General features: G+C 34.0%; 3 protein-coding genes across 8 annotated transcripts; all 3 read left to right on the top strand.

Moving 5' to 3' along the window:
• The first annotated feature begins 226 nt into the window (after positions 1–226).
• On the top strand, positions 227–931 carry LOC131598882 (uncharacterized). Its single transcript, XM_058871455.1, has one exon. It carries the CDS (start codon positions 356–358, stop codon positions 818–820), a length of 465 nt encoding a protein of 154 aa, XP_058727438.1. The 5' UTR covers positions 227–355; the 3' UTR covers positions 821–931.
• Positions 932–9,773: 8,842 nt separating this feature from the next.
• LOC131594577 (uncharacterized) lies at positions 9,774–16,220 on the top strand. Of its 5 annotated transcripts, none has more exons than XM_058866750.1 (4): positions 9,776–10,113; positions 11,021–11,241; positions 11,365–11,559; positions 11,881–14,913. In XM_058866750.1, the coding sequence occupies exon 4, from the start codon at positions 12,153–12,155 to the stop codon at positions 14,595–14,597; it is 2,445 nt and encodes an 814-aa protein (XP_058722733.1). In that variant the 5' UTR covers positions 9,776–10,113; positions 11,021–11,241; positions 11,365–11,559; positions 11,881–12,152; the 3' UTR covers positions 14,598–14,913. The 5 variants fall into 5 exon arrangements, 4 of the variants coding, with proteins under 4 accessions (XP_058722733.1, XP_058722731.1, XP_058722732.1 ...); XM_058866748.1 differs by having other exon boundaries at positions 9,778–10,823; XM_058866749.1 differs by having other exon boundaries at positions 9,778–11,241; positions 11,511–11,559.
• A 1,146-nt stretch (positions 16,221–17,366) lies between these two features.
• Positions 17,367–20,060, top strand: LOC131594578 (tobamovirus multiplication protein 2B). Of its 2 annotated transcripts, XM_058866752.1 has the most exons (6): positions 17,367–17,654; positions 18,580–18,645; positions 18,727–18,791; positions 19,176–19,266; positions 19,466–19,512; positions 19,602–20,060. In XM_058866752.1, the coding sequence occupies exons 1-6, from the start codon at positions 17,469–17,471 to the stop codon at positions 19,672–19,674; spliced, it is 528 nt and encodes a 175-aa protein (XP_058722735.1). In that variant the 5' UTR covers positions 17,367–17,468; the 3' UTR covers positions 19,675–20,060. The 2 variants fall into 2 exon arrangements, with proteins under 2 accessions (XP_058722735.1, XP_058722734.1); XM_058866751.1 differs by lacking the exon at positions 19,466–19,512 and having other exon boundaries at positions 17,374–17,654.
• Positions 20,061–22,267: the final 2,207 nt, after the last annotated feature.

Consider the following 22,267-nt stretch of genomic DNA (forward strand, 5'->3'; position numbering starts at 1 on the left):
TCACTACGAACCATCCTTATTGCCACAACAACCGTACATTATCTTTTATTTATATTAATTTATTGTATCCCACAACTTTATATTATTTATTTATTTATGCCATATTGCTAAGTTGCTATGCAACATGATCTTCCATATCCATGTGATGCACATGACTCTCTAGGCCATGATAGATGTAATGTCCCCTTCATGAAGTGACGTGGCAGTGTCTATATAAATCCCAAACTCCCCTCATTTACAATCAATTCATCTTGAGCCTTTTTCTCTCATTCTCTATTCTATCTCAACTATTGTTCATCCTTTTTCTCTTGTTCTAAGTTATAATATATTAAACAAATTTAATAATATTTAACAAATGGCTTCACAAGTTTGTGAAACTTTGGGTTATGATGTAGAAATCAAAGGTGATAATCTTCTCATGTCACTAATGGAAGAGTTACCATGTGATGAAAATGATGATGAGAGATTAGATAGTTTGATAAGATCTTTTGAGGCTGAAATTAGTGAAACCAAGATGGGTGATCATCATCATCATGATTCAACAAGTATAGAATTACTACAAATGAAGAGCAATTTTGAAGAAAATTACATTAATGAATCATGGAACATAGGACAAGTGGATGAGTTTGAGGTTGAATGGGTTGATATGGATTTGATACCATCCTTCCAATTTGATGATGGGAGTTGGGAGTGTTTTGGAGATGAGAAGGATGGGATGATGGTTGGTCATTTAATGGTTTGTGATGATGGGCTGGATATGGAAGAACATGCCTACAATTCATTTTGGCAAGATAATTATGACATGGGTTTGGTTCATTAGTTTGCCATGTTGCTTATGTATATAGACTATAGTCATGTTTTGTAATTAATTCTCAATCCTTTTTTTTTTTTGTAATGAGATTATATGAAAAAAGAGGTTATGAATTTGGAATAGTAAAATGAGTCTCTTAATTACATGTCAAAATTGTAAAAGTAAAAAGGTTAAAAAACCATAAGTTAGGGTAATCGATGATTTGACAAAATAGACAGATATGTAAATGTATATTTCTCGATCAAACAAAGGCTATATATTCGGTTATAAAGATTTAAAAATATAAAAAATAATGTTAAGGCTATATAATGAAGAAATCAAAATATAAAGAATCACCCTGTTACACTAAAGTAAAGTAAGTCTATAGAAGGTACATTAATTGGCTTTGGACATGTCATTTCAACTCATAGCATTTGGTTGTGGAAGTTCAATTTGGACCTTGATTTCCTCCCTTAAATTATCACGCATTCACGCAATCAGTCGTATTTAATCGGTTGGTCTTAATTGAATTTTTCTAATTTAAAATTATAATTAAAAAAAATTAAATCTATTTTTTTTAATTGTGCGATTAAAATCAAGCGGTTGATAAAGACTTGATTGCATGAATGTGTCAAAACCCTGATGGCGGAGAATTCAATTTCCTTCAATTCATTGGGTTAAATAATATGTTTTTGAAAGATAGGAAAAGAATGAAAAAACATTAAACTTTAATACAGTAACGATCATTTAGATTGCCCTACTTTGAGAACCTATCTGTATCCAGTACTATTCCTATACTGGTACACAGAATACGTCATTTAAAAAAAACTAAATAATGTCAATATAATTTTTTAATATAATTATAAAAATAATATACAATATATTGCTAAAAAAGAAATTATTCAAATATATCAAAACATCAAATAAAAAATATTTATTTAAAAAGAGTCCATATCAGCTCAATGACATAAAAAGAAAATAAATATTAATAATTCATTGAGTCAAAGGCTGAAACGTGAAAATTGTAGAACAACATATCTGAAAGAGAAGAATGAAAGCTTATATAAAATTGACATGTTACTTTTCCTTTTATAAATAAATTAAAATTTTAAATTTGACCAACTAAAAAACTTCAAAGTGTACGAATCGATGAAAAAAACCATGTTTTTTCTTTGTTCGCATACCAATCATGTGCCAACACGCGTATCAAACAAAAAAAACTACATACTCAATATGTATCATATGTGTATCATACCCATACCAATACCAAATGTGTATCCAATTTTGTTCTTTTGTCTAAAATTGCTTACTAGTGCTTCACAGATAAGAAGAGATTAAAAGGAAGTTAGTTAGCAAGCCTAACCAACTTCCATAAAAAAAAATTGAGATAAACCTAACTAACTTCTAATTAACAAAGCTAAGCAAAAGTTGGTTAGTTACAATGGAGAAACGGTTACTTGTAAAATAAGTAACATATGATATGATCAATATCTCCTTTTAATTTAGACTATAAAATTACATAGACCTAAGTTGAACAAATTGACAAAGTAAGAAGGTTGATGAAGAGGTTTGATAAAGGCATCATCAAGTTTATTGGAACTGTTGATAGGAAAAAGGTGAATTAGTTTACTTTGAATTTTATCTTAAATAACATGACATTCAATCTCTGTATATATGCTTCTCTCATGAAATGTTGGATTGTGTGCAAGGTAGATAACATATTTGCTGCCACAATAAATGGAAGAAAGATTAAGGAGTTTGATTCCAAAATCAGTGAGAATGTGATGCAGACATTGAATTTCCCATGTAAGAGAGGTCAATGCTAAATATTTAGCTTCAGTGTAAGACCTTGAAAACATGTTTTGTTTCTTAGATTTTCAAGAGATTAAAGATGAACCAAGAAAGACACAATAGTATGTAATAGATTTTCTTGTGTCAGGGCATTGTGCCTAATTAAAACCAGCAAAGCCATGCAAATTTAAATGAGTAATGATGGAAAAGAAAATGTATATCCCTAGTGAAGATTTGAGGTACCTCAAAATATTAGAGGCTGCAGTGAAATGAGGAACATGAGGTTTAGAAATTGTTCTGGTTTGGGTCGAGTAGGCTCATAGATGGGAAGACCCAATTTAAGGTCCAAGCCCAATCGAGCGCGCGTCCCTTATGACCGTTGGAGCTTTCTCCCCACGTGCCTCACGAAGAGCACGTGGTCAACCCTCTAATGGGAAATTCGGTCTTCCACCTCTAAACCCTACGGTCAGACCATCCAGGACGTGAGTCACTTGCTGACTCTTCCCTACCACGTAGGATCCTTGCAGTTTCCTATTTCTGGGCCTCCAATAATCCAACCCAAAATAGGGAATCTTGGCCCAGCACTGGGGCTATAAATACCCTTTTTCACTAGAGGGACAGATATTCACTCATTCTCACTCTAAACCTATGTACTTGTACTCTGATTGCTCCCTTTTCTCACTTTGGCATCAGAGTACCTTGCAGGTACACCCCCTCGTTCTTAGGAGCCCATTAAATTGAAGTCCTTGGCGATCCAGTCTGATTAGGTATGATCAGAAATGAATTGGTTCAAGTGTTTCATAGAGAAAGCAATATCAACTCGAGTATGGGTGAGATACAAAAGTCTTCCAATGAGTATTTTATATGAATTATGGTATTCTAGAAGAGTGTCATCATTGAGAGAGAGTTTGGCTATATGATATTGAGGAATGGCATATGGCTTGACACTCAAGTAACATATGTCCTCAAGGATTTCAAAAGTATACTTTCCCTAATTGACTATGATACCTTCTTCTGATCTGGCTATTTCAAGACCAAGAAAACCCTTAATTTGCCAAGATGTTTGATGGTGAATTGTCGGTCGAGGAAAATTTAACATTGTGAATCTCTGTCATTCAATTTTCAGCTAGAACAATATCATCAACATACACCAAAAGAGTTATGAAGTTGGTTTTATCTGATTTATATTGAGGGAATGGTCTGCTTGAGAAAAAGTGTACCCCAAATTAATCAAAGATATGGATAATTTGGAGTATCATTGCTTTCTTTCTTGTTTGAGACCATAAATGGATATGTGCAACTTCTAAACTTTAGAGGGTCTAATATTGGAAATAGGGCGACCATGTGGTAAAGAAATATATTGTTGGACATGTGACTCCAAACACAAAAGAGGTTGAAGTGTGTGGGTTTGAAACACCATTTCTAAATCAAAATCTTGAACAAAATTATAGTTTAAAAATATGTTTGTAAAACAAATAAGAGATAAGAACTGATAAACAAAAAATCAGATAGATGGTGATACAACGGATATAAATAACTAAAAAGTAAAGAGTTAAGGAAAGAGAAAAAATACCTTAGATTTATAGAGATTTAGTCTAATAATGTGACCTACGCCTTATAAGAACAAGATTGATTCTGCATCTGGCCTTAAGTTTTGATGATAACTTTACATGGTATATAAGAGAACAATTATATATTCTAATGGATTCTGTGTAGTGTGTAGCTTTTGCCTTGTTGGTTTTGACTTTGGTAAGAAGGTGTATGACGTCATTAAGTTTTGAACTCAGCACTTTGGAAGAATACCAATGTGTGTTACAAAGGAAGTCAAGATTATGGGATACTACTTCTGCAATGATTCTAAGGAACATTAGTACAAGAGCTTGTGATCGTGAATTTTACAAGAAAGCTTTGGAGACCTACTAAAGCTTTGTTTCTTTGTCGCTTGTTCTGAAGATGCTAAAGACAAGGTTATGCTGAACAAGTTCTGAAGATCTGAAGACTTTGCTTATGTTGTCCCATGTTCTGAAGATGTTAAAGACAATATTCTGCTGAACAAGTTCTGAAGATCTGAAGACAACTCTTCTAAAGACCAAGTGCTAAAGACTCTAAAGACAAGGTTCTGCTGAACCGGTTTTGAAGACTCAAAGACTTAGGCTCTGAAGATTCAAATTCTGATACTTTTACAACATGCTTTAATCAACATTCAATTAAAAGCTTATGAAGACTTAGAAGATCAAGAAAGGCTTATGTGTGATGTGAGCATAAAGTACTAATGTAAACTATGACCTATACTTTTATAGGGCCGTATAAGGATAGTCCTATTGTACTTGTTATCTACCATTTCCACCATGACCGTTGAGGACTTTACAACTGTACTTTGTATATTCTATTCTACCCTTCAACGGATCTATCCTTCACTATAAAGGAAGTCATTGGAAGAATTTGAAATCAACGAATCAATTCTACAAAACTACACCCAAGCACTGCACAAAATTTGTTAACTTCTTTGTAGTTTTTTATTTTTAGCAAGGAGATTTTGTTCATATCTTGCTTTCAACACTTTTGTGTTGTTGTACTAAAACATTGTGTAATATGCTTATTAGAAGAATATTTGTAATACACACTTTGTAAATCAACATTGGTTGATAGATACCTTGGGGGACTAAGTGCTAGTTAGAATTCTGAAGAAGACTTTGGCTGCGGTCATAGTGGTATCACAATTAGGATGAACTGAACTTATTGGGGTTGTCAACAAGGTTGATCGGACTTATTGTGGTTGATATCTTGGGGGACTAATGTTAGTCTAAAGTCTCAAGAAGACATTGGTTATGGTCACTGTGGTTGTTTATAATCGGTTTGGTTATAGTGGATTAAGTCCTTATTGAGAAGGAAAAATCACCTTGGCGGGTGGACTGGAGTAACTTTGTTAACAGTGAACGAGGATAAAAATATTGTGTTCATCTATCTTTATTCACTTGTTAACTTTGTATTTTGAGTTGCAAAAAGATTATATTTGGTGCAACCCAATTCAAACTCATAGTTCTTGTGTTTCTCGCACCTTCACTCCTACCCCAATAATATATTTTTTTTAGACTTTCCACTATGATGTGAGCTTTGGACGTGATTTTCCCACAAACCTCCTTATACAAGGATTGGAGTTTTACAATGGCTACCAACAAATATATTTTCCACCAGGACAATCTCGAACCAATTGAAATCTTTTAACATCAGGCTAAGCTCTCAAACCAAATTGGAGATTTAAATACAGAGACCTCCCAACCAATCAAGGGATTTTCACAGGTTCACCTCACTAACCAAACAAAAAAATTTCAATTGGTTTATCTCACAACCAAAACAAAATTTCTCCCAATGAGATTTTACAATATTGCCTTTACACTAGACCCAGAAACCTCACGGATAAAAAAAATCCACTCTCAAAAGCACTAAGGTAAAAATGTGTGTGTGTGTGTGTGAGAGAGAGAGAGAGGGGGGGGGGGGGGAGAGAGAGAGGGAGAGAGAGAGAGAGAGGATAATGGGATAAAGATATTTAAAATACGATTTCTAGTATATTATGAAGTGAATGGGAGCCCTTTATTTATAGGACAAAATTTGGCTTAAAAAAGAAAAGGTTCATGGGCCTTTTTAATTCTGAAAATTAATTAAGCAAATGACATAATCGATTATCAAGTATAAAAATGGAAGGTTATCAAAAAAATTATTACTAATCGACTAATAAAAAAAAGATAATCGATTAGTCCTAAGAGCTAATCGATTATACAATGTAAAATGAAATTACAAATAACTTTTCGAGCTATTCGCCAACTAGCTAGGCACTAAAATTTTTTATAGTTGTTTTAATAAAATGAGATAGGATTTACAATCATTCAAAAATGCGTGTGTGATTTACCTTATTGGATTCGAGAGCTAGTCTTATACCTTTACAGACACAAATCACTCGACACAGACTTGACGAACTTTGACACTTCCTCTCTTTCACAACTCTGAAACTTCAGGTTCCTTGATATATTATCTTTGACTTTAGAACTTCACTAGAATCTTACGTCTTCTTGTGGTGAGGCTTGAGATAGCTCTTCAAGATAGACACCATCATAAAACACACTGCTTGATCATAGATCTTCACTGACTCCACCAAGCACTGTTAGACTTAAGGTGTTGTCCTCCAGATATAGACATTGATAACTTCATCTCCAATAACTACAAATTAATCATCACATATATGAACTTTGATAATCAAGTTTTTACAATATTTCTATTAAGTCACACACACATATAAAGAACAACATAACTTTGTGTTTAGTCATTCATACATTACCTAATAACAATAAAATCCATCATATTTCGACGACAACTTTCCATTCAATATACAAAAATAAAATTAGATAAAAGCGAATAAGAAAACATAAAATTGTAGCATAAAAAATATAAAAATATTATAATGAAATAGAAAAAACATATCAGATGAGAGATTAGAGAACATGAAAAAGAAAGAGCAGAAAAGAGGCGATACTAGAGAAGAATAGGTGTGATAAAAATGAAATTGAAAGAGAGCACAATAACATACAAATGAGAAAATGAAAAGGAAAGAACACAGGAGAGGGGAGATTAGAAAAGAAAAGGTGAGATGTATCTAGCGAAAAAGATGAAAAGAAGGCGCGTTACTGTTAGAAAATATTAGAAAATGTTGAAATTGAAATTTTAAGCATGAGGAAGAGAAAATTGTTTGTAATCGTAAGGCTAAGACAAAATAAATTTGAGTTTGGGTTGAATGTGGATTAAGTAAAATTTTGGTTGTAACATAATACATTTTAATTTGGTTTGCAAAATACAAACCGCAAACCAAATCGAACCATACGATTTTATTAAAAAATGACCTAAACACGTTTGAACAATGTGATTTTTTTATCTTTTTTATTTGATTTAGTTCGATTATTGATTTTCTATTAAGTCGGTTTGATTTTTAACCTCGCTAATCGTAAAATTCCAATTTGGTTGCTCAAATCCGAGAAATTAACCTATCACTCTCACGCTTATACCTGACACCTAAATAACCTTGTTCAAAGTTTTCACCAAAAAATTTGAAATCTCCTTGGCGATAGCGGAAAATTTTTAAAGAAGGGAGATTTTAACACAAATTTTAAATTTTCCAGTAGATTTTACCGGAAATTTTGAAATTTCCTTGAGAATTTATCGGAAATTTTGAAATTTTCGGGAGATTATACAGTAATTTTGAAATTTCTAGGATTTTACCAAAATTTTCAAATTTTACCACAAATTTTAAAATTACCAAAACTAATTGCAACTACCTAAAATTTTGGATATACCAAATTTTTTAATATTGTACAAAAATTTTTGTTAAAAAAAATTGTTTCTATTTTATTAAGGACATTTTTAAAATAATGAAAAATGGAAAGTGTCCCGTTATAATTTGGAAAATTTCTCATCCAACTCCATGGATTTCTTACACACCAAAGGAATTTTCATTATTGCTCCCAACTTTCGTAGATAGATCTCTGGAAGCACTCCATATTTTGAAAATATTTGATTTCTTCCGTAAATGCATCTACGGAAGCGTACAAAATCAAAGAAATCATGTTTAAACACACCTTTTATTCAATTTAAAAATACTTCCGTAGATGCATCTACGGAAGGTGGTGAAAACATAGTGTTTCGTAGATGCATCTACGGAACAGTCTGCTCTTTTTTGAATTCTTTTCCTTTTCATCTAAAAACTCCATTTTTTAAACACACACATTTTTTAATTAAGAATTACATATAAAGACAATATAAAGACAACAATGCGTCGACCAATAAAAATACTATATATAAATAATGTCGGTCTAATACATAATCTAAACTCATAGTCGAGTACATCATCAAAAATACATAAACAAATCAAATATAAAAATGACTGAGTATGCCGGGTAGCATCCTGCGTACCGTTCTAGCCATGTCCTCCAGCTCCGTCTCCGCCTTTGAGTCCACCAAGGGCCAGTGGCGGAGCCAGAAATTTTAGGGAGCCTGGGCAAAAATTTTACACCCTGTTTTTATTAATTTTACATCTTGTTTCTACTAATTTTGCCTTTGATTTAGTCTAAAAATTTTGCCCTTATTTTGTCCAAAAATTTTACACCCTATTTTTATCAATTTTGCCCTTAATTTTGTCTAAAAATTACTAATTTTGCCCCTGATGTTATCTAAAAGTTGACTATTAGTGTGGGGAGTATACAACGAAAGCAGGGGTTGAGCCCGGGCGCGTGTCCGGGCTCGCTGGGCTATAGCTCCGCCAATGCCAAGGGCTCTGTTGACTTTACTCCTGGCATCAAGTGTCCCACGGGTCCTGGCTTGATGTCGACGATACAGAAAGAATGGGCCCGGCTGAAATGGGTGTGTCGAATGTAGAAGTAGAAGGTAGGAGTAGGACAAGTACAACCGTAGCTCCATCGGTCACCTAAGATACTGTGCGCAACGTCCGTTCTCGCCGAACGGATGCGTGTTGTGCTGTCCTACCATGTATGTCCCTATCTGGACCGTTAGTCATGATGTCTTCATTATGATACAAAAATGATCGGGTTAGACTGCGTATTTATAAATAAACATAAAAATAAAAACAGGAAACTACTCTTCCGTAGATCCATCTACGGAAGCACCATTCTTCCAAAAATCTTGGGATCTTCCGTAGATGGATCTACGGAAGGACCTTTCTTTCAAAAACTTTGGGTGTTTCCGTAGATACATCTACGGAAGTGCCCTAACGTACATCTCTTCCGTAGATGGATCTACGGAAGCTACTAAAAGCAGAGAACGCAACAATGACGTCTTCTCCACTATTCAATCACCAGAAAAACCATTTTGTGCCTTGATCGTGCATTTAAAATGGAGGGAGGGAGTTGTTTGATTTTTGGGTTGGGAGGGTTTTTGAGAGAGAGAGCAAATGAAAACTGAAGAATGGGGAGGGAAAGGGTCTGGCGTGAAGTATAACATTAAACGCTTATGTAGATGGATCCACGGAATGACTCCGTATGTGCATCTACGGAATAAAGTAAACTTAAAAAAAAAGGTGCTTCCGGAAATCCATCTACGGAAACACGAGGACAAAATTGTCTTTTCGGTGGTGCGCCTAAATATTATGGGGGTGGGGTGAGAAATTTCAATTTTGGGTGGCTCAGAAAATCATATATTGGGCTGGGCATAAATTGTAACACCTCTCCCGTTTGTTTTTTTTTTTCGATAAAAAAACCGTTGCCATTCATCTTCATCAATGGCATTGCCACCATGCAAGACACCGTGCTTGATCTGGCGGAACAACACTGAGAGATCTGGAAACACAGCAGATCACGGTGGCTGAAACAGTGCATTCAGATCTGGCGTACGAAGTCACTTTTTCCTTCCAAAAATCCAAACCATGAACACCTTTTTGTTTTGTTTTGATTATGAAAACCGTGTGCAAGGAAATAAAATGAAGATCCATGTTGATGATCCTGTTGTAAAAATTGCCCAGCTTTTCGCTGATGGTAGTTTTCTTTTTCCAGGATTTGATTTTCACCTTACTCATCTGATACTTTCTTTGCCATAGTTCATTATTATTTGATTTTTTTTTTTTTTTGTGTATGTGTTAGATTTTGTAGCTTTGATGGGTGAAATTAAAGTGAGTTTATAATTTATATGCATGGATAGATAAGAAAGTGATGAATAAAGCAGGTACTTCTGATGTATGGTTTCACACATCTGGTGTCTTGTTCTCTTGGTGCAGCTTGTGCCTGTGCTGGGAACCTGGATTGTGTCTCTGTGATTACATACTTAACTGCTCACTGATTTCTTCAATGTCCATGTTATTATTGCTTATACATTGAACATGTAATCAAAGTTTCTGTTGCATTTTAGTTTTAATAAGAGCTGTTTTTGATATCGGTCGCTATTGCGTTGTGGTCGTCGAAATGCTTTTGCAATTTCGATCGGTACAGGTGTTGCAACGCTGATTGCTGTTGTCGCAATGTGAATTACCTTCTGATACCATTTTGTTGCAGCTGTTTTCGCCGCATTTAAAACCTTGCTATGGAGTACCACTTTGATAGGAGGTTCATTGTGGATCCGTACTTATTGTTAGAAACTTCAATTATACATTCTTTGTTTTTTAGGAAGTAGAAATTTCATGTGCTACTCATCATGGTGATTTAGTACGTGCTAGTTTGAAACTCGGTAGCACTAACATCTCTAAGAAAAGGTATGTCAGTATCTATATCAGATACCGACACCGACACTTGTGATTACGTTTAATTTGTTTAATTTTTCAAATTATTACCAGTGTCATGTGTGTGTCCATGCTTCATAGGTTTGAAAGGAAAAAAAAAGTAAAATCGGAGTGTGCCTTAAAACTTAACCTATTTGTTGTTATTTGTTTTTGTCAACAACATTAATCAGGTTACCGTCATAGCAATAAAGATGAGGAAGATTGTGAGCTTCTTCTACCTTCAAGGGGACATTGTCGTCGACCGTCGGTAGAGTCTTGGATGATATTTAAACACTGGTCCAACATTGAACCGGCTGTGAAGACGTGAACATGGTTCTAGTATTGCAATCCTTTTCGATTTAGCTGCCATTCTTGATGCAGTTTTATGACTTGTGATGGCGCACTTGAAGATGTGAGTTTTCTCTTACTATTATGTTTTTAGGAAGATTTAGTTTTAATGTTTTCACACGCAAGAATCATTCATAAAGCATATCCGTCATAAGTCATAACACATTTTATTTTAAATTGCTGTCAGCATTTGAGTTTGGAATTCCGCATAAGAAAAACAAGCATGGAAGTTTTTTCGATCTTCGAATTTTCTACTACATGCCAGAACTATTCACAAAAGGATTAAGATCAAAGGGTTTAATTTGCCACTAAGCCTATGTTCGTCTTTTGAAGGAAATCGCGGTAACACCGCACGTTTCACAAAAGCTACAATGATAGAAGGGTATTATATGATTTATATTAGTAGTATTGTTATTGATAGGGGGTAATAATAGAACTTATATTATTAGTACTGTATTGGGCTTTTGTGTATTTGGGCCTTTAATAGAACATCCACTATGGGATCTATATATGTAGTGTCTTTGACACAATTAAGGGTATCAAAGAAATCAAAGTTATTTTTATCTATATTTTCTTAGTTTATTTTAATGTCTTTATCTTTTATTCTTGAAACCCTAATTCCATATTCTTGGTAGGGAAAATCTTCCTATCAATTGGTGCTTTCATTTTGATCTCATTCTCTCAAATTATATGGCTTTTCCAGTGTTCTATGGAGAAGAAGAAGAAGATGCTTACTGGTGGATTCTTTGCATTGAGAAAATTTTCAAAGAGCAAAGAACACGGGAAACATTAAAAATTGTAAAAGCTATCACTTCATTTCGAGGTCGTGCTCTTCAATGGTGGATATGGAGATCTCAATATAAACCACTGACTAATTGGGATTCATTCACAACCGTGTTTCTCTATCATTTTAAACCTGAATGGAGAGAAATTTTGCCAATAGAAGATGAGGAGGAGCAACCAGATCAGGAATCGATGAAATCTACATATGAAACTTCTTTTCATGAAGAATCTGTTGTCGAACAAATTCCTGCAATTGATGGTGACCTACAAGTTCGGAAGCTTTCCCCCACTGTTAAGCACAAAGAAACTCACTTGTCTTTCTCCAAGGCATCTACATCTTGTGAGGAAATTACATCTCCTGTATCTGTAACAATTCCTAGGGCTAAACATTTTTCCAACTTCTTGGATTTTCACAAAATTGTTGGTTTCATGATTCCGCCGAAACCGCCGGATCCAAGTAAAAGCTTAGCGATAACGCCAGTATCCAAAACCCTAATTCATCTTCCCCCATTTCCTTCCCTAGAAATGGTAGCCGCAAGACCCCTCGTCACCGTCCAGGCCCTAGACTCCGACATAGCCACTAATTCCCCAACCACCCTACCCATTCCCGACATAATGCGTGCCTCAATCTGCCCATACATCTTCAATCTCGTCCACTCCAACATTTCCAATAACACCCACCAACCATACACCGTCAGCCGCAAAACTCCAATAAGTTCAAGTTCATCTCCGCAGACGTCACCTAATCTCGCTGCGGAGGAGCCAGAGCCCAAGAAGGTGAAGATGTCTACCATTACTTCTGATGATGAACAACAATGCACAACCGCCGAAGGCACTAAGATAAGATACAAGTTTCGTAAGGTAGCTATTTTCTTTGCTTACTGCGGTATTGGTTATCAGGGTATGCAAAAAAGAACTGGTACCAAGACTATAGAAGGTGAACTAGAAAAAGCCTTGTTTGTGTCTGGAGTTGTACCAAAACAGAAGACAAGGTGGATTTTGTTGAAGAAGAGGATGGTTGAAGCATATCTTTCCTGTTCCTCAGCTTCTGGAATCTCTTATTACTGTTCTGATTTGCAGCCAACTAAGTCTCTTGATGTTTTTCTTTTGAAATTCTGCTGCCATGATCAGAATGGACTATTACACGATGTTACCGCGGTTCTTTATGAGCTAGAGCTTTCTATCATCATAGTCAAGGTTTCCACTGCAACCGATGACACTGAAATTTATTTCTACCCTTCACTCATCTTAAAGAAGAAGAAAAGTCTACTTCCTTCTCACAAGATATCTTCAAATCTTGCCAGCATCTCAACTGATGTATCTCTCATAACTTCCATGATTGAGCCTCATGTCAAGGATTGGGGTTTTATGAAGATTCTCGTTTTCACCAAGTTGACATTTCTCTTAAGGTTTGTGTTCAAGAAGCTTAATTTGAATTTCGCAAACCTGCCATTAACTAACACTATAATCTTCGATCATGGACTGCATCATTCGAAGCTTACTGTTGTTGGAATTTTTCAAACTCGGTTCTCAATTGTCGCCCTCCACCTGTTTGCTAAAATGCCTTCATCTGTTTTGCAAAGTCATGGGAATAAGTTATTTTCTTTATACTATGAACACCAGGACAAGCTTGTTATTTCTTCATATAAGGTCCAATTTTATATGTACTTTACAAATCTGCTGCTAACTGCTACTCTGGTTTTTGACCCTGGACCACGCCAACTTACGCAAGGCCGGTTCGTCGTTGGTGTGACATTGATTGATGCTATGCTATACATCATCGTTACATGTATCTCAAGGAATTATAATGGATGGGAAGACACGATCTCCATCGGACTTCGACATCCAAGCTGCACATATGTGGCTTGCTCATTCTCTAACAAGACCATTTGCATATATGACTTTATGACGGGAGAAATGGTTGCCAAGTCCACAGGACATGCTGAAATTGTTACTGGTGTCATCTTTTTGCCTGACTGCAAGCATATCATTTCAGTGGATGGTGATGGTTGTGTGTTTGTATGGAAATTGTCCACTTTGCTGTCTTCTAAAATATTGGAGAAAATAATGGAAAAAGGTAATCCAATGCCTTCAAGAATCCCTAGTCAACCTCATGCTTGTAGTCATATATCATCTTGCAAAGAAGAGAGTCAGCACTGCAAGATCAATAGCATGGATGTCTCTTCATTGAAGAAAAAGAGAAAAAGTTCAAATGGAGTGCTTAACTCAAAAAGTATTCATGGAGAGGCTTTATCTTTTAAATATAATATTTTAAGACTTCCTAAATGGGCGCAAGCAAAAGTGGCTCACTGCAATGAGGTTAGTAACACATCATCAAAGGCATATTTTGCTTTATTCTGCTTGAGGTTAACGAAGAAATTCAGTGTGGCATGGTGGGTTTTTTCTTTTCCTCTAACGGTATTGGCAACAGCTTCAGCACAATATGCTCATGAAGTGAATGGAATAATGGCTATTGTTATGATGTTAATCTTAGCATTAATCTCAGTTTTGGTGTGTCTTGCATTAATCATTATATCTGCTCTCAACATTAGGGTGCCTTTAAATGCACACAAGCATATTTCAAAACAGACAAATAACATTGCTGCAATTTTAACAATATCTCTTTTCTCATCTTGATTTTAGAACCTTGAGGACAAGGTTCAAGTGAACCCCGCGGCAATGATAGAAGGGTATTATATGATTTATATTAGTAGTATTGTTATTGATAGGGGGTAATAATAGAACTTATATTATTAGTACTGTATTGGGCTTTTGTGTATTTGGGCCTTTAATAGAACATCCACTATGGGATCTATATATGTAGTGTCTTTGACACAATTAAGGGTATCAAAGAAATCAAAGTTATTTTTATCTATATTTTCTTAGTTTATTTTAATGTCTTTATCTTTTATTCTTGAAACCCTAATTCCATATTCTTGGTAGGGAAAATCTTCCTATCATACAACTTGTAGCTTCTCAAAATCGCGGTACAAGTGGAGTGGCTCAGGACGCGCGGTAGCGGTATACCACCGTTTTACCAAACACACGCTAAATCATCTCATTGTTTAATCTTAATCTTAATTTACCATGATTTCTGTAAGTTCCAAAAGATTTTACATACAAGTTAGGGATATATTCTTGGTTGAAATTGTGTATCTTCCACCTGTTAAGAAGTGTAACCATGATGAAAGGTATGTATCTGGTTGACATTTATAATGACTAGTTAAAAGCATGTGCATGTGCGTCCGCACGTGTATGAATTATTGCTCAACTTGTTAAAATTGTTTTCAAATGCCATGAAATTCAAATTTGGTTGAAATTGAATATTAAACATAAACCATGGATGCACACATGGAAAATGGGTTGCAAAAGTTAAAATTTTTTTCTTCTAATTGGATAATGACTATCCACATGCTATATTATTACTGTCATATATGTATATTTTGAACCAAAACTGCATTTGAAATATTGTGTTATGAATGAGCCTTAACTTTGTTGTTCATCTAAACAATGCTGTTTGTAATGAGCCTTTATATGTCAGAGAAGAAAGAAAGGAAGAACATTTTTTTAAAGAAAAGCTGGTGTGCTTGTTCAACTTTGATAATGAATTTGGTGCTGCGTGTGACTGATCATTTTCACTTCTTTTCCCCTATCAAGATTATGAATCAAGAAATCAATATCAGGGGATGGATTTGTTGTTTGGGAGTTTACATCTCATAAGGATGATTATATGAGAATATAAAATGATATGACAATACTCTAGAAGTCCTAGTTCTTGGTCAGACTAGTTTTCTAGTATCAAGTGAAAAATGGATATCTTGTAGCAAGTGTTTAAAGATGAGACATTTTGTGTAAGTTTACTTGAATCGGATGTCATTTACCACAAACATCTACGTAGTGGAGAGAACATTGCCAAATACAAAGCAATTGGCTAGGAGTTTTCTTTTTTGGTTATGATGAATGAGTTTAGCAAATTGAATGTACTCCATTGAAAGAGAATCAAATGGGAAAAGTCTAATGCAAAATTTCTCATAGATTTATATGATGGTGCCGATTTTGATGCGATTTAGTTTGTATGGTAAATTATGTGTATAGCATATTGTATTTATAAAATTGAGGTTATTTTCTATTAAATACAATTTTAAATGTTATTGGTTGTTTAAAAACGTATGTGTTCGGATGTATCAGGCATAATATTTTGACAAAATATTGCATTAACAAGTATCATACAAGCCTTTATAGGTTTTTAAAAAGTTTATTTAAATTAGAGAGTTTTAAAAAAAAAATATTTTTGTGTATGTAATTGCCTTGGTACTTTTAGAATTACTCTAATACCTCTTTAAAAAAAACTAATCAGTCAGATATGCCTTAAATATAGTGTACTAGGCGAGATTTTACATTTTTTTCTCTTTCACAACTTTAAATCTTTTGCTTGATTTAACATTGACTTAGCAAATTTATCTAGAACTTTAGTCTTTTGCTTGATGAAACTTGATATAACTCTTGAACAAATACCTTTATCAAAGATTAATGGTTAGTTGAACGGAACGTTGTTTGATATGATGTGTTGTCATCATAGGTGGCTTGATGGTTGTTATTACATAAAGCATATTGAACGTTGAGATAAAGGACTTCGTCAAACATTGTTTAACTTAAGGGATTCTAATCATGAAAATTAAATGTCGTTTGTCATTAGGTGTTGTGATTCTCAAAACTAATAGCATTAATTGTTGGAAAAAGCTAACATGTGCCCCAAGGGCACAAGATAAAGAGATATTTATAGAAATATTTTTTTGGAACGCGTGTATTCAATGTATCAAAACTTTAAATATGACTTTATTGCATTTAATAACATTTAACTTTTTCTAATTATAATATCCTTAACATATGCCCTTAGGGCACATGTTAGCATGACCCTTAATTATTTGATGAACTTGCCCATCACATAACTACACGGATAGATCTAAGAGAATTATCTAAAAACCTTTATGGTTAAAGGATTGTGCCTCAAAATAATAAATTCGATTTTCATATTTTATTATTAGTGTTGTTTGAATTCCTTCAAGTGAGCCTTGGCCCATTATGTGACTTGTTTTTAAAGTGCAATAGGTGACTTTAATGAATATGAATATTCACCAAATTACAATTATGGTCCCCCTGTTTTGATATTTTCACGGTTTTAGTCCTCAATTTTCTTTTTAAACAGTTTTGGTCCCCTATCCCAATTTAGATCCAACTGTTTATGTACATGTACTATGTTCATGAACAAAATTGGAATAGAGAACCAAAACTGTTTAAAAAAAAAATGGGGGACTAAAACCGTGAGAATACCAAAATAGGGGAAAAAACTGTAATTTAGCCGTTTATTTATTATCTCTATCTTTTAGTTGTTGGTTTAACTCTAATTAGTGGTAGTTGTAGAATCCTCCATCAAGGGGGAGACGTAAATGCAAAAATCTACAATGGTAAATAAAAGTTAATAACAGTGAGCAATAAAAGGAATACAAAATGGAACGACGGCGACAAAATCCAACCGCAAACAGAAGAAGGCCGTTGTGGCGACCTATGGCGACGCAAGGGGAAGCCGGCGGCGGTGATGGTTCGGCGAAGGCTGTAGTGGCCGAACAAATATCGCAGACGGTGCAATCCACGTCAAACCTTCTTCACCTCATGCAACAGTCTTCTCCATCTCAGGCACTATCTTCTCTTCCTCTCAATTTCGTTCAAAATAAACTAAAAGAGAAATTGATTCTGTTTCCAATGAATTTTAATCGAAAAATTGATGTTTGGTGTGAACCTATTGTATGTTTGGTTTTACACTTGGAGCACTCATAATTGATTCAAAATTGATTCGGTTTGTGTAGAATTGATTTTGAGATGATTAGTTGTTTTTAAGTAGAATTGATTATGGTTTCTAGAATTGATTAGGATTTGTAGCTTTTGAGTCTAAACGTGATATTTACTCTGAAATGTATTGTTAAACTCATTTTTAAAGAAATTTATCCTAACATAAATATCATTTTTCCCTCAACTCACATTTTACCCAGAATCAATTTTACATGTGTATGCTTGATTTAGCTTTTGAAAAAGGTAAAGCAAGGCTAAAGGTGTAGAATTGATTCTGGAATGATTTTGAGGTGTTTGGTTCTTCTAAAGTAGAATTGTTTTTGCCTCCAAAATTGATTCTACTTGAAGCTACAACTTGTAGCTTTTGGGTTAAAACGTGATTTTTACATTGAAATTTGTTGTTCAACTCATTTTTGCATAAATGTATTCAAATATAAATCACTTTACATCCCACTCACTTTTAACCAAAATCAATTCACTCGGAATCAATTCTCCAGTTCTCCTCACAGCATTACCAAACACTTTACTCAAAATCAATTATCTTCGCCACAGAACCAAACACACGCTAAATGTTTTTTTAAATTGAAATTTTCAGTTGTTCAACTCACTTTTGCAAAAATTTATCCAAACATAAATCACTTTATCTTCAATTCACTTTTAGCCAGAATCAATTTTATGTAATCAATAAACTCAGAATCAATTTTTTTCACCATGAACCAAATACACGCATAGTTGTTTGATTTTAGGGTTTTGAGTTTTGACTCTTTTGTAGGCTAAACTTGTTAAGCTTCCCAAGAACTTATTGGCAAAGGTTTCCACTATCAAGAACACAGAACAGGTAATTGGATTAGTGTATGGTGGTTGTGACTTGTGAGTTTATGTTTTGAGTGTGTGTAATAGTTTATGTTTTGTTGCACAGGTTTTAGAGCAGTTGCCTCGGGTAATATCATCTCTGGATGCACATATGGAAAATGGGTTGCAAAAGTTAGAATCTTTTCTTCTCTGATTGATTAATCATTATTAATCTGCTGTAATATGATCATCATATATGTGCATATTTTGAACCGAAGCTGCATTTGAAGTGTTATGATTATGAATGAGCTATAATTTTGTGCTAAATTTGTTATGTTTATCTTGAATATGTATTGTATTGTGGCTGTTGATGGGAAGTAGTGTTGTTAGCCGCGGATCACGGAAAATAGCAGTTTGTTTGATTTGTGCTACGCGATAGGACTATAACACCCCTATATCTTCTATTTGAAAACACTTTATACTAAATTGCGTATTGTGGAACAATATTGGTTTGTTCAAATTCTGCTAAGCTATATTTCATTTTCTTAAAATGACTGATGAGTTGAAAACTTGTAGTGTTCCACAACTGAAGACTGTAGTTCAGTTACTTGCAAATATGGAAAGTAGCCAGCTTAGTTCTCTATCCCGAACTCATGTTCTTGATAAGGTATGGATATAACAGATTCGTTTCTGATGTAGTTATAAATAATTGCCTTATGATTGAAATTGATGTTTAATAATTGGAATATATATGTTATAATTGGGTAAATCTGGGAACAAGAAACGGATAGGAGGGTTTAACATACAAAGTTTTTGTTGTTCATCTATATCTGTTGTTGTCTATAACGACCCTTTATCTGTCACAGAAGAAAGAAAGGAAGGACAGTTTTTTAAAGAAAATCTTGTGCGCGAGGTCAACTTTTAATGATGAAATTGACGCTAAATGTGACTGAACATTTTCTATTTGTTTTTGATCATTTTCTATTTGTTTTCCCCTATCAGGAACATGAACCAGGAAACCAATCTCAAGGGACGGAATAATGGAGCTTTTGTTGTTTGGGAGTTTGACCTATGATCAATTTGTGCAGAATTTTCGGAAGTTTTGACTAATCATTCTTGATTTTTTTATAGCAGCTATGTTCTCGTGTCTATCTGCAAATCAAATAACAAAGTGCTGCCCTACCTTCCGAAAACGTAAATGGTAATTCAAGTGTAGAAAGCTCTCAATATTAGAGTTATGGCAATGTGCCAAGTTTCCAAGTGGGAATATTGTTCAATGAGTTCAAGGTCAGATCTTGATTGATCCAATGATTACTAATATTTGGTCAATCAAATTCGTAGCAAACATTGATATGTCTAGCTAAATAATTTTGTATTTAACTGCCAGACCAACATGTTTTACTCTTGGCCCAAGTAATTTTGCAATGAACATACCAAGATGGTGTTTGTTAGCGGGCTTAATCAGAAGCAGAAAATAACTTAATGAAATTATCTGCAAAGTTCTAAAAAAGAGAGGATAATAATTTCACCACTCAGAAAATAAAATATTCAATTGAAAAGAATTGTCACTAATTCAGTATTGTGTCACAAAAAGGCTATAAATATATACAACAGAGCTTCACATATAAAGAACCAATACATAGTCATCTTCAAGCTGATAAGAATGTATTGTCCCAAAGAAAGGTTATGGATGTGAGCTGGGAAAACAGAACTATCATGTAGTTTCTTGTCAAAAGGATTAAATAAAGTTTATCATATTTTGTTTTTGAACACAAGAAGTTCTTGCGGACTCATGACAATGGAAGCAGAAGCACATCCCTTATGCAATGTTAGTTTTTGCAGTCTTTGAGAAAATTAATCTAGTAAAGTATGTGGCAGAAATGGATTGCAGGATTATTTTGAACTCACACCTTCTCAATATATTCATCCACCTACTCAAACTCATCCTCCCTCCTTTCAGCAACAACCCTCTGACCTTCCTCAATCACCTACCCCTATACCCTCTAAAACACAAACATTTAATCCTTCACACTCCATACTTAACCCTTATAAATCCTTATCCTCTACCATACCTTCATTGTCAATATGGACTACCCGACCCTAAACGGGCCGGCTCTATCGGGCCTTGGACTTTTTAGGGTTGGGCCAAAAAAACTCTGTATAATATGGGCTTGAGATTTACTACCCGAGCCCGGCCTTAGAAGGACTTTGGGTCACCCGGCCCTAAATGGGTCTTTTTATTAAAAAAAAAAAAAAAAATTCTATAATATTTATTATAAATAAAATTAAAAATTATGTTATTTTAAACACAATACGTTTTTAAGTACTATATTCTCTCTTATAAACACTATAATGTGTTTCTAAATACAATTTATGTCTAAATTGTATAAAATAATACTTGAATATTTATTATAAAAGAAAAACTAATATAATACGATGAAAAAATGTTGATTATATTAATGTATAATATTTAAAAGAGAAAGATCGAATAAAATAGAGATAAAATTTAGTGAAGTGAGAAAAATCAATATGTTATTTTGGAGTAAGATAATATAAATATTAATATATTTTTTAAATTTTATAATTATGCGGGCCTAATGGGCTACCCATGGCCCATATGGGTAGTCCTAATGGGTAGCGGGTTTTTCAGGGCCGGGTTAAAAAGGCTCTGAAAAATATGGGCTCTAATTTTAAGGCCCAAGCCCTATGATTTTTCGGACCTGGCGGGCCGGCCCATATGGGCTAGCCCATTTTGACAGCTCTCATCTATACCTGAAACTATTCCTAAACCAATCCATGATGATGAACTTGAATTTCAACCTGATTTTCTCCTATGAAGCACCAATTTCCTCACGGATACCACGACACAAACAATTTGACACCGACAATATAAAAAATATAAAACTCCGACACTGCTAAATATATGATAATATTTGATATTCATTTATCTACTAATTATTAAAATACTTAATAATATTTGAGTATCATTTATCCATCTATTATTAAAAGAATTAAAAATATATTAATTAAAATTAAAGTTTTTAATTTTTTATTGATAACATTGTTTCAATACATGTTTAACTCTTTTAGATGTGTGCGATTTGTCCAAGAAATATATAAGGTGTGTTGAAACAAAGAGAAAAATAATTTCTTTTTGAAACATTAGTCTGAAATGTACGACATGTGTTGAATGAGTGTCATACGGGTGCTGGAAACCGATTCAGAGAAAATTTAAATAAAAGAAAAATTATTTTTTGAGAACACTTGTCTAATTTTTCTAACATTTGACCGATTTTTTTGACATATGTCTTATGAGTGTCATACAAGTGTCGGACATTGACAATTGTTAAATATTACGACACACATTCTCCTCGAAATGTTCGTGCTTCATAAGTTTCCTCCAAACTTTTAGCTTCCCATAATTGGATCCTTCAACCCCATTATTAAAGAACTCCCCAAATAACTTAGTTGTCACATTATCATATATTAACGTTAATGCTTCCTCGAATATCACTATGACTAAACTACCACTAAACCAACCAAAGAATATTATCATCATATGAGTCTCACCTTCAAGACTTCATACATTGTCGTCGCCTGATTTATCTTTTGATAGAATAATGGTTGGTATTAGTCATGCCTCTAAATCTAATGTTTGGATAACTTGT

Source organism: Vicia villosa, linkage group LG4 (assembly GCF_029867415.1).
Source record: "Vicia villosa cultivar HV-30 ecotype Madison, WI linkage group LG4, Vvil1.0, whole genome shotgun sequence".
Lineage (NCBI taxonomy): Eukaryota > Viridiplantae > Streptophyta > Magnoliopsida > Fabales > Fabaceae > Vicia > Vicia villosa.